Source organism: Nyctereutes procyonoides, unplaced genomic scaffold (assembly GCF_905146905.1).
Source record: "Nyctereutes procyonoides isolate TBG_1078 unplaced genomic scaffold, NYPRO_anot_genome, whole genome shotgun sequence".
Classification (NCBI taxonomy): domain Eukaryota; kingdom Metazoa; phylum Chordata; class Mammalia; order Carnivora; family Canidae; genus Nyctereutes; species Nyctereutes procyonoides.
The window spans coordinates 42,328,675-42,340,742 of record NW_026575044.1 but is presented as its reverse complement, the minus strand read 5'-3'; the positions used below and the strand labels follow the sequence as shown (position 1 = coordinate 42,340,742).

The 12,068-nt window shown below is 36.0% G+C and overlaps 1 protein-coding gene across 2 annotated transcripts in view; it reads right to left on the bottom strand.

The window, feature by feature from the left end:
* Positions 1-12,068, bottom strand: part of NDC80 (NDC80 kinetochore complex component) — a 46,263-nt gene that overhangs the window by 31,797 nt on the left and 2,398 nt on the right. The window contains exons 2-6 of one of the 2 annotated variants that reach the window (XM_055324593.1): positions 10,915-11,024; positions 9,659-9,736; positions 6,903-7,026; positions 6,650-6,822; positions 5,845-5,947 (exon numbers count right to left, since the gene is read on the bottom strand). In XM_055324593.1, coding sequence (XP_055180568.1) covers positions 5,845-5,947; positions 6,650-6,822; positions 6,903-7,026; positions 9,659-9,736; positions 10,915-11,015 — 579 coding nt within the window. In that variant the 5' untranslated portion in view covers positions 11,016-11,024. The remainder of the gene's footprint in view (positions 1-5,844; positions 5,948-6,649; positions 6,823-6,902; positions 7,027-9,658; positions 9,737-10,914; positions 11,025-12,068) is intronic. The other variant, XM_055324594.1, reaches the window with a different exon arrangement.

The following is a 12,068-nucleotide window of genomic DNA, read 5'->3' as shown; positions in this document are numbered from 1 at the left end:
TAAAGCATTTACATTACTCTATGACTGAAAATCTCAAGAGGTCATTTCATTGAGCATCAAAATGTAATGTTTTTGATATGTTAGTAACTAAATCCATTAGGATTAAAAAAGGATTCAATTTTAGAAAGGATGGATTCCATATTTAGTTCTATAAAATATGCTTTTTTTTTTTTTAAGATTTTATTTACTTATTCATGAGAGACACAGAGAAAGGCAGAGACACAGGCAGAGGGAGAAGTAGGCTCCCTGCTTCCTGCCCAATGCGGGACTCAATCCCTGGACTCTGGGATCATGTCCTGAGCTGTAGGCAGATGTTCAGCCACTGAGCTACCTAGGTGTCCCAAATATGCTGATCTTTACGCTGCTATTAATTCATTGAGAGCATATACACACATTTTAATGAAACTCTGAGAATCTAAAAAAAAAAAATGCCACATAAAAGGTAAACCAAAAAATTATTTCTTTTAATGAATTCAAGTTTGGTACTTAAATGTTATCCACAGGTTCCTTCAGGGTATATAAATATGAACTTAAGATTGATTACAATATAAAATATTCAGAAACACAATTGTTTAACCTTGAAAGTGACAACAGATATTGTAGCAAAACATTCAGATGTTTATAATAATAAGCTAAAAAGGAAATGGCTAAAGGATTTTAAGGCAAAGAAATCCCATTTTGCAATACCTGTTTTTATAAATTGTCTTAAAAACATAACCTTCCAAACATGAAAATAACTAGAAAATGTAAATGAAGTGGCTATTAAATGTAAAGAAATAAATCTGTATCTAGTATAATGCACACCAAGCTTCTAAGAAAAGCATTGTACATTAGGGATGTAAAGGAAGAATGTTGTTTCTGTTAAAAATATTTCATTAATTTTTCTTACCCTAGGACTTACATATCAGATTCCTAAATTCTTAGCCCAGAGTTGCTTGTCAAATCTACTTTCCTATTCCAAAGACACTCATAGAAGACTTTTTGTACATCTAAGGAGAATGCAGGCAAGTCTATCAACTCATCCTTTACTACTTCTTCCTTTGAGAAGGCCTCAAGTGACAATCAGATTTAACTAAGTCTGAAAGACATGCAGGGCAGAGCCCAAGATTAAGAGCAGAATCTTCTATTTTGTTATCAGGATAGATAAAGTATTTCTGATGCTTTGTCAAAGGTCCATGCGAAAATTCTTGATACTCCACAAAGTTAAAAAAGACCCTTACAGAGGGACAAACCACTTACTAGGAGCTATATAAAACATTACTACAAGAATTAAAAGTTCTTCTGAATTGAGGAGATTTGGTTCAAACAGTTTCAAAGTGAAATTGTATAGAGATAATCAGAAATATGGATTTGAGTAATATTTTTTCAATAAAAGGTGACATTTCCCAATATACCACTTCTCTATATAGTGAAATATGAGAGGAATAAAGGACTCAGAAGGCCTGAGCCTGCCCAGGTAGGGAGTTAAACCATAGCCCAATCCATTGCTCATTGTGCAGCTCTTAGCCCTACCTGACCAGAAAGCCTGGCTGGGACACCTGAAAAGCTTCTTAGCTCAGAGACATTTGAGCTAAGAGCCTAGAAGGCAGAACTGATCATCCACTGAGCAAAGCTAGTGACCTCATTTGGACAGGAAATTTGGGGCATAGGCTGGCTTAAGTCAAGACCACAAAGAGCCTTTGGGGCCTGTTTACCTGCTCTACTCAGGCAGAAGAATTGATTTACAATCTTATCCACTGCTAGTATAGCTTCTAGCCCTGCCCAGGCTGGAAGCCTAGCTGGAGCACCTGGAAAACTGCCTGGCTGAGGAGCATATGAAGATAGCCTGGCAAAGGCTTTGATCATCTATAGAGCCAAGTCAGCAATCCCATCTGGGCCAGATTTTGGTACAAAGGTTTGTCTGATTAGCTCCTCAACAAGAATCTTGCCAGTCCTGCAGTTTGTTCTGTCTCCTTCCCCTACTCTGGTAGAGAATCTAATCCATATAGCTCTTACCACTGCTGAATACAGCCTCCAACCCTGCTAACCAGGAAACCTTGATAGAGCTCATGGGAATCTCAATAGCCCACCTTTAGCCCCAGTTACAGCAGCAATTGAATGGAGAAACTGCTCTGTTTCTACAGACCCAAGACAGTAGCCCTGTTACTTGGGGAGCTAAGCATGTAATTCTCTCTGATTTGATCCTCAAGAAGCCTGGTCAGTCATGAGGCCTGGTTTGAAGTCCCAGTGGGACAGGGAAGATAATTTTTAGTGCTGCCCAAACTGAATACAGTCTCTAGCCCCACTTGACCAGAAAATCCTTACCAGAACACCTACAAATATGTGTAACCCATCTGACAACTCTGATTATAGTGGTTCCAGGGTGAAGAATCTCACTGGTGGCCCTATCATCTGCAGGGCTGAGATGGTGCCCTGTTAGACCAGGGTACTTGGAGCATAGTTCTGCTTAATTTGAGCCCCAAACAAGAGACTTTCCAATCTTGGAGCATGTATGGGGGCCTCCTCCTAAGCACGGAAACTAAACTGTAGCCTTGCCTGCTGCTGTTTACAGCCTTCAGCCTGCCTAATCAGAGAACCTAATGAGAGCATAGCCCATCCAAAGCCTTACTTACAGTGACCCTTGAAGAGGAAGCACACAGCTCATGGCCTTCCTCATACGGAGAGCAAAACCAGAAGTGGCTCCTTCTGTCCAAGGAATTCAGCACAAACTCATATCGTTGATATGGGACTCTAAACGAGTCAGACAGGCTTTGGGGCTATTCTGCTGCACCACCATGGCAGAGAAACTAATTTCTAGCACTGCAGCACTGCCTACTGCTGAGTATGGTACCCAGGCCCAACCATCCAGGAAATCATGGAGCCTGCCCTATAGCCTCACTTGGGCAGGGAACCAAGCCAGCAGTCCTCTATAACTGTTCTCAGACAGCAGCATTTCCCCCATTCCTCTAACCTCAGAGCTTGGGCAGTGGCCTTTCCAAAAAATAGATCCTGATATAAGTAAGTCCCACCTGCCCAAGTACATTACTAGAGATATATCTAAAAACCCAATCTGAGCTGATTGATAAAGAACTGTCTCTACCAAAGAGAACTTGTCAAATGTGGAAGAGACCACTAATTCATATGGGCAAGTACCATTACAAGGAATCAAGGATCATGAAAAATAAGCTAAACGTGACACTAAGGAAAAGGAAAACTAAAGGAAACTAATAAAGTTCCAATAACTGACCCTACAGGAATGGAGATCTATTATTCAGAATAATCCTCTCAAAGATGTTTAGTAAACTATAAGAAAACACAGTCAACGAAACAAAATTAGAAAAACAATGTATGAACAAAACAAGAAATTCAATGAAAAAACTGTCAAAAAAAAAATCCAACAAATGAGAGCTGGAAAAAAATGACTGATCTAAAAGAATTGAACAGAGAGCTTCAAAATCAGAGTCGACCATGCAGAAGAAAGAATCAGTGGACTAGCTGACAGGACATTGAAATTATCCAGTCACAGAAGCAGAAAGAAAAAATAAAAAAGAGTGAAGAAAGCCTATGGGACTTATTCGTCATCATCAAATGATAGAATATTTGCATTATGGGTATCTCAAAAGAAGAAAAGAAAAGGATAGAAAATATAAAGCAATAAGAAACTTAAAGCAGTAAGAGATGAAAACTTCCCAAATGTAGGAAGAAAGTGGACATCCCGATCCATGAAGTGCACAGGACCCCAAACAGGGCTATGTTGAGACATACTATAAATAAGTTGTCAAATTCGAGACAAAGAATTTTGGAAGCAGCAAGAAAAAAAAGAGAGAAGTTACATACAAAGAAATCTCTGTAAAACTATTGGTGGAATTCTCAATAGAAACTTTTTAGGCCAGGAGAGGGGCACCTGGGTAGCTCAGTAATGAGCATATGCCTTCGGCTCAGGTCATGACCTCAGTGTCCTGGAATTGAGTTTCGCATTGGGCTCCCCACAGGGTGCCTCTCCCTCTGCTTATGTACGTCTCTCTCTCTCTCTCTCTCTGTGTTTCTCATGAATAAATAAATACAATCTTAAAAAAAAAAAGAAAAAAAAAAGAAACTTTTTATCCCAAGGGATGGCGTATTCAAAAAAATATTGATAGGAAAAAAACATGTAAACCCAAAATACTGGATCTGGAAAAACTGTCCTTCAGAAATGAAACAGAGAGATATTTCCCAAAATAAAAAGTGGAGTTTACCACCAAGAGACCTGCCTTACAAGAAATGTTACAGCGAATTCTTTGAAAGGAAGCAAAAGGATGCTAATAACATTGTAAATACAGATGAAGGCAGTGTAAAACTTATTGGTAAACATACAAAGTCTGGTTTTCTATATGGTACTGTATAATTCACTTACAACTCTAGTTTAATAGTTAAAAAATAAATGTATTAAAAAGAACAATAACTGCAATAACCTGCTATCAGAAACACAATATAAAAAGTATGTAAACTAACCTAAAATGTAACAGGGAGAAATGAAAGTGTAAAGTTTACCAATGTTATTGAAGCCATCAGTTTAAAATAGAATGTTATAGTTGTTTTTTTAATTAGGCTCTACATCCAACATGGAGTCCAATGTGAGGCGTGAACTCACAACCCTGGGATTAAGACCTGAGCTGAGATCAAGACTCAGATGCTTAACTGACTGAGTCATTCAGGTGCCCTGAATGTTATAGTTTTAGAGATATTTTATGTAAGCCTTATGATAACAAGGGAAAAACATGAAGTAGATACATAAAAAAACGATGAGGTCAAAGTATGCTAATATCAAAGATCACCAAATTTAAAAAGAAGATAGTAAAATAAGGACCAAACAGAACAAAAGATCTTCAACATAGTCAGGAAACTATTAACAAAATGGCTGTAAGCCCTTACCTATGGATCATTACTTTAAACGTAAATGGATTAAACTTTCCAATCAAAAGGCAGAAAATGCTGCCTACAAGAAACTCACTTGAGACTCACTTTAGTTTTAGAGACACAGACTGAGAGTGAAGGGATGAAAAAGATATAACAGACAAAATAGACTTTAAACTAAAAATGGAAGAAAGAGACAACGAAGGTCATTACATAATAATAAAAGGATCAATCCATCAATTATTTGTAAATAATTATGCAACTAACATTGGAGTGAACACCTAAATACATAAAGCAAATACTAATAAAACTAAAAGAAACAACACCAATACAATAATATGTGGGAGACTTTAATACTGCACTCTCAAAAATGGGGAGATCATCTAAAGAATAAATAGAGATCAACACTACAGACTAAATAGACTCAACAGACACACACAGAACATTCTACCTAACAACAAACTATACATTCTTCTCATGAGTACAAGGAATATTCCCTCCCTCCCTTCCTTCCTTCCTTCCTTCCTCCCTTCCTTCCTCCTCTCTCTTTCTTTTTTCTTTCTTTCTTTCTCTTTTTTTTAAAGATTTTATTTATTTATTTGTGAGAGACACAGAGACGCATGATCCCAGGACCCCAGGATCGAGTCCCACAACAGGCTCCACACAGGAGGCCTGTTTCTCCCTCTGTCTATGTCTCTGCCTCTCTCTCTGTGTCTCTCACAAATAAATAAATAAAATGTTTAAAAAAAAATAAAAAAGGGAAAAACCCAAAATAATGTTATGTATGTAATGGGGGAAATACTTTACTTTTTTAAAGCTTTAAAACCTCGTGAAAACAAGTAATTTCCTTGCCAATATGGTAATTCCTTCCTCTTACATCTAGAAGCATTTATTAATAGTCTGAAGAAGTGAAAGTCAAATGTCAAAAAAAAATCTTTCCTACATATACATTTTAAAATGAAAATCAAATACCTTGATGCAGTCTATTAGCCAAACCAAGGCTGCCACAATGTGTGGCCATGTATGAGGGGCTCCCACTGTATACATGGAGCTTTTGGATAATGCAAAAGGATACCTGTGAAAAATGAGGAAAAAAGCCAACGTTAATTTTGTGAAAATAAGGCTAAATTAGGCTAAAAGTTACATTGGAAAAATTCCATGTATATACTAACAGTCTTGACTTATTTAGAAGATATTTATTAGAAGATTTTGTCCTTGGGCTTCTTACTCTAATGATTTTGTGTATTTTTTGGTTTCCTCTCTGCAGATAACTCTGCACATATATCCCTAAAGCAGCAGAACTTGATTTACAACCAGTATGTTGGACTTCTCTCCTAAAAGATTGTTTGTTCTCTCAAATTCTATGTACCCCAAATAAGCTACACGTGTATACTCCTCATCCTCAAATCCTTTCCTTCCCATGTTTACTCTACACAGCCATTCATTTGACCTCATCCACCCCATTTTCTTTAGGCCTTCAATCTTGCCTTTTTTGCTTCTATAACATCAGTGATATCTAGCTCATCCTATCTATTCCCTGTCTATACCCTGTCACTTCAGTACTTGGAAGGCCTTACGATCTATCTTCTATAGTTCAGTAATAACCTCTACACAGTGGTTTTTCTTGCCTTCTAAATGTATCTTAAGATATACTGCCCACAGTGACCATCTTAAAATATATGATTTCTTTAACTCCGAATCTTTACAAATCAATTGAGTCTGATTCTTCTGTGTTTCAACCATCTCTCTAGGGTAATAAGAAATATAACATACAAACCCAAGATCTCTAAAGATTCTTGGAACCTCTTCTTCAAACTTTGTGTCAGGAAGTTCATACGAAGGGCACAGGAAGCCATAAAGAAAAGTGAAGATCTTTAGGAAGTCTTTAACAGAAGGAGCTTGTAGAGATTTCATGGATACGCTATATGCATAACCATTTTCTGTAAGAAACTACAATAATTTGTATGAAACATCAAACATCTTATAATAGAAAAATTATTAGAAAATACACTTAAGAGAATATAAAATACCTCACAGAGTTGTCGAATACACTGTTGAATGAATGCTTTGTCATTAAGTGGCCGGGGGTCCTTGATTTTTTCAGAACTGGAAAATATACCAAATTGACTATTCCGGGAGCCATGTCCACTAGTTCTGGAAACATAAATAGTCAAAACTATTTCTGTCTGTGGTCAAGTCTAAATTATTTTAATGTGATTTTATATTTTACTATAAGCATTAAATATTAAAGTTCAATTCTTTTCTCTTATTCAAAGCAGAAAAAAAAGAGCAAATAATGATAAGTATAAAATTAGGTGGGAAGAAAAATGTACTTGTGGTGCTTTGCATTCCTAACACATAAACTATTATTTAAGAAGGAGAATTTTGAGACCACAAGATCTTCTATACAATCATTCTCTAAGTCTGTTCAGTAACCTAAGTCCTTTTGCCATCCTATTTAGCCTTCCATGATTGGTCCTTCACTCCTAACCCCTTCATTTGCCACCATTTCTTGTGGGAAAATTACTTTTGAGATGTTAAAATAGGTTGTGCATACTTTTTCTCTTGAACATTTTTGTGTCAAGCAAAATTATGAATCTGATTGTTATTTACTGTAAATATACATGGTGCTACTTTTTAGCCATTAATGGATACAACATATGTGCTCCATTAACTGGTTTATATTTTAATGGTTCTTTCTGCCTAACATTGTGGCCTGATTTAGCTAACAACTGCAGTTTATTAAGCAAATACCCTTAAAATAATTATTTTCTGGGACGCCTGGGTGCCTCAGCTTTTGAGCGGCTGCCTTCGGCTCAGGGCGTGATCCTGGGGTTCTGGGATTGAATCCCACATTGGGTTCCTTGCATGGAGCCTGCTTTTCCTCCCTCTGCCTATGTCTCTGACTCTCTTTCTGTGTCTCTCATGAATAAATAAATAAATCTTTAAAAAAATAATTATTTTCCTTATTGAACAGATGCCACAAAACTGCTGCAATGAACACTGCTGTAATATCTGAACTCTATTCATCAAAGCTCTATTTCTCCCTGCAGGTTTGCTTACTGCTTCTGAATTCTCTCCTGCTAACACTCTAAAAGTTCTTTAACTTGGGCCTTCTTACTCCACTGCCCGGATTAATTAGCTTTTTTTCCTGAGAATTTGCTAATTTGAGAACCACTTTTCTATGTACTATTACTTTATCTTTAATTAATTTTCTTTTTTTTTCCCAAAAGGAACACATGTATAGACTTGGCTCTTATTCTACACAAAACTGCACTATTAGATATCTTTTTAAATTACAAGAGTTCCCTAACCAATCAAATATTGTCTTATTCAACTTATAGCTTGAGAGCACAGTCTAGAACCAGTCTGTGGTTTGAAATTCTGTCTCTGTTGCTAGTTGTATGACCCTGGGTAAATTACTTAACCTCTCTGTGCTTCAATTTCCTTTTCTATAAAATGGATACAATACCAGTATCTACTCATAGGGAAGTTCTAAGGTTTAATACAGATAAAGCACTTACAAAAATTGCCTTATAAATATGTTAGATTTGCTAAGCAAATGTTAGATTTTATAATTATCATTATTTCTGAAGTTCACCAATGAGAGAAAAGTTACATTACAAAAATGTCTTAAGATTTTTTATCAACTGGAATGAATACCAGAAAGAACTTAATTTGGTTTCAAGGCAAAGACTTTTCATTAGGTAACAATCATTTGATCTCTGAATATTTTCAAAACCATTGAACTGGTTTGCTTTAAAACCAGTTATATTTTGTTTTGGTGAGATAAAAGAAAGTTCCTTTTCTCAATTTTGGGGTTGATCATTTCATAAAAAGTAAGTCAATTTTACTGAGGTGTAATTAGCCTGGAGTAAAATGTACCCTTTTAAAGTGTATAGTATGATGGGGTTCAACAATGTATATATATCTGTGTAATCTCTGCCACAATGAAAATATTGAAAATTTTCATAATCCCGAGAGTCTTCTACTTAACATTCAATCCTTGCCCCACCTCCAGCACAGACAATCACTGATATACTCTAAACAGTGGTTCTGGAAGTATGATTTCGGGGATTTCTAAAAGGTCAAAGCTATTTTCATACTGAAAAACTAAGATGTTATTTGCTCCTTTCATTTTTATTTTCTCATGAGTGTACACTGGAGTTTTTCAGAGGTTTGCTACATGATGTATGATATTTTAAGAGACTGAATGTGGAAGTTGATATGAGAAGCTAGCTATCTTCTATTTAGCTAGACATTAAAGAGATTCGCAAAAATGTAAAACATCATTTTCCTTACTGAAATAGTTTCATTTTTGGAAAAAAATTTCTTTTAAGTTGAAAGTATGTTATTTATGTTAATATGTAAGAGGTTATTGTTATTTTACATTCACTAAACACAATTAAAAACTTTCCGGTTTTAATTTCTAATATGGTTAACAACCATAAATACAGCCCACAAAATAAAAGCTCTTTGCAGTCTTAATATTTAAGAATATAAAAATGCCTCGGACTTTGAAATAGATATTGATTCCTCCTAATTTAAAATGCTATGGTTCCACACACTCTGAAAGCCAGGTATAGAATTTTCAATCGACTATTCACTTATAACATGAAATAGTGGTCTGAATGTGCTGGTATATCTTTTAGCACTATCCAAAACAGATATAACCATTTCACCATTTAGAACAGAAGAAAGCTAGCTTATAACTTTCTTTTGTAAGGGGTCATGCCATCCAATTTTTTAAGAATCCCTTCATTAAAACTAGTAAAAAATATCATACCTTTTACCAAACACAGAGATTTTTCTTTCAGATGTCGGTTTGTTTATACTCAACTTTCCAAAGGTTGGTTTCTCTTTGCTTTAACAAAATGAAAAAAAAAAAAAAAAAAACAAACTTTAAAAAACAAATATAAAAACATAACAGTTTAAGCAATTCTTGGAAATATGTTGGAACTAGAAACTCTTTCCCATTACTTATAAAAATAATCCAGAATCATGAAAATTTTTAGTAGCAATCATAGCTATTACAAATGGGACAGGCTAACAACATGTACAAGCAATAATGCTAAAACGTCAAGAAGAAAGCAGAAACAAAGAAAGCAGAAACAAACCATATCTACATTCTAATTTCAATTATTTTAACCTAAGTACATTTATGGATAAACTTAAAGGAAAAAAATTTAAAAATAGGTATCTTCAATTATGGGATAGCTACATTTAACATTTTTCTTTTAAGGCCAAGTCTATCAAAATGCAGCTACACATAAGAACATACATTATGTAAATAACAGACCCAAAACATTGCCAAAGGCAGCCATTTAGTTTTCAATACCATTAAGGCATAAATCTTTTAGTGTATGTAATATGTAACAATAAAAAAAAAATCCCTGATTTTAGAAGGAAAAGATATAAAGTAATTAAATTTCTAAAAGTAGCTGAGGCTTATACAACATTAACCTAAGTAATTTAAGTACAGTTAGCAAGTAACTTGTACCTTGGTATAAGGATTGATAGAGCCCTCAGTGGCTTAAAAATAGCCTTTTCTTAATTAGAAGAAACGCACTTATAAAGAAATGCTACTTTATGATAGTATGATTATATACCATTTTCCAGTGAATACTGAGAAAAGTTTGTAGAAGTAGTTCCGTAGGCTATTCAAAACTGCAGCTTATCGTTGAGCAAATAACTAATAACTGATAATTTTGGCAATTGCATATGCTTCAGTAAATCGAAAGTTTTACCAATGAGCCTGCTCAAATCAGCAGGGCTACAATAAAGGAAGAAAATAGGAAAATTAGTGCTGAAAAGGAATTAACAGCCCTTTTTAGAGGTTGCCTGGCAAACGATGCAGCTTTGGAGATATAAGGATCATATGAGATAAAACACACCTAAAAACATTCCAGTTTTCAGCCTTCATTGATCCAAATTAGGTAATACTGTGAAGGAACAAGATTCATCAGAACATCACTCATAATACATGTATTAACCATCTTTACAGATTTCTTTGTCCACAACAGTAAGTCATGAGGTACTTACGTTTGAGGGGTATGGAGGCCTTGTTTATTGAAATCCTGAGACCTTAAATCCTGCATGGAGAGGCGGCCGGCACCACCGGTGGAAACTGAACTGCGCTTCATGCTTACTACCTGTATTCGTGAATTCAGTATTAAAAAATCTTTTCAGATATAGATGCTACATTAAGCACCAACTCTTAGCTTCATCCTCAAGCAGAAAGCAGCCAAGTCCCGTTATTTCTTCAAGATAACTTTTTCTCGGACCCTCTTGTTCATATAAAGTGAAGTCCTCATTTGCAAGGAATGTGTATTAATTACATTTAAAAATATTCAACACAAGGGGATATTTACTCACTGTCTACCATGTACACTCGAGTGTGCAAGGCAATTGAAATGACACAATGATACATAAGGTGTAATGCCTGCCTTCACATATCCATGGTAGTTAAAGCTCTGAGTCCTAACCCAGATCACATTACTGCTGTTAACTACCCCTTTTCAAGGCTTTTTATTTTTTTTATTTTTATTTATTTATGATAGTCACAGAGAGAGAGAGAGAGAGAGAGAGAGGCAGAGACACAGGCAGAGGGAGAAGCAGGCTCCATGCACCGGGAGCCCGACGTGGGATTCGATCCTGGGTCTCCAGGATCGCACCCTGGGCCAAAGGCAGGCGCCAAACCGCTGCGCCACCCAGGGATCCCTAACTACCCCTTTTCATTGGGAAAGTCAGAGGCTACTGGACGAGAACTACCTCAAGATGTTTCCTTTACTCTGGGCTTAGAGAATACAGCTACTCTGTCTTCTTTTCCGAGTCCATCTCTCTCGCTCTGTCCTTCACCCTCTGCTTTCGATTTATATTCAATTGGTGCCGCTCTTACTTCAATCTCCCTCCCAACAAGGGCAAATTATCTGGTCCACAAAATGGTCCACAGGCTGCTGCTTATTTTCCAGAAAATTAACATTTCATTTCCTTCATATCTACTGAAAGAAACAGTTGCCTCCTAGAATACTCACGATTTGACAGATCTTTTGACCCTATCTCATCTCTGTGGTATTTGACACCATACACCTAGATTTCCCAGGTCCTGTCCTGGTTTCCAGGGAAGTGGACATTTGTAGTTATCCTGTCATTTCTTTGGGCCCTCCTTTGTTTTTTAAAAACCGATTACACTCTAC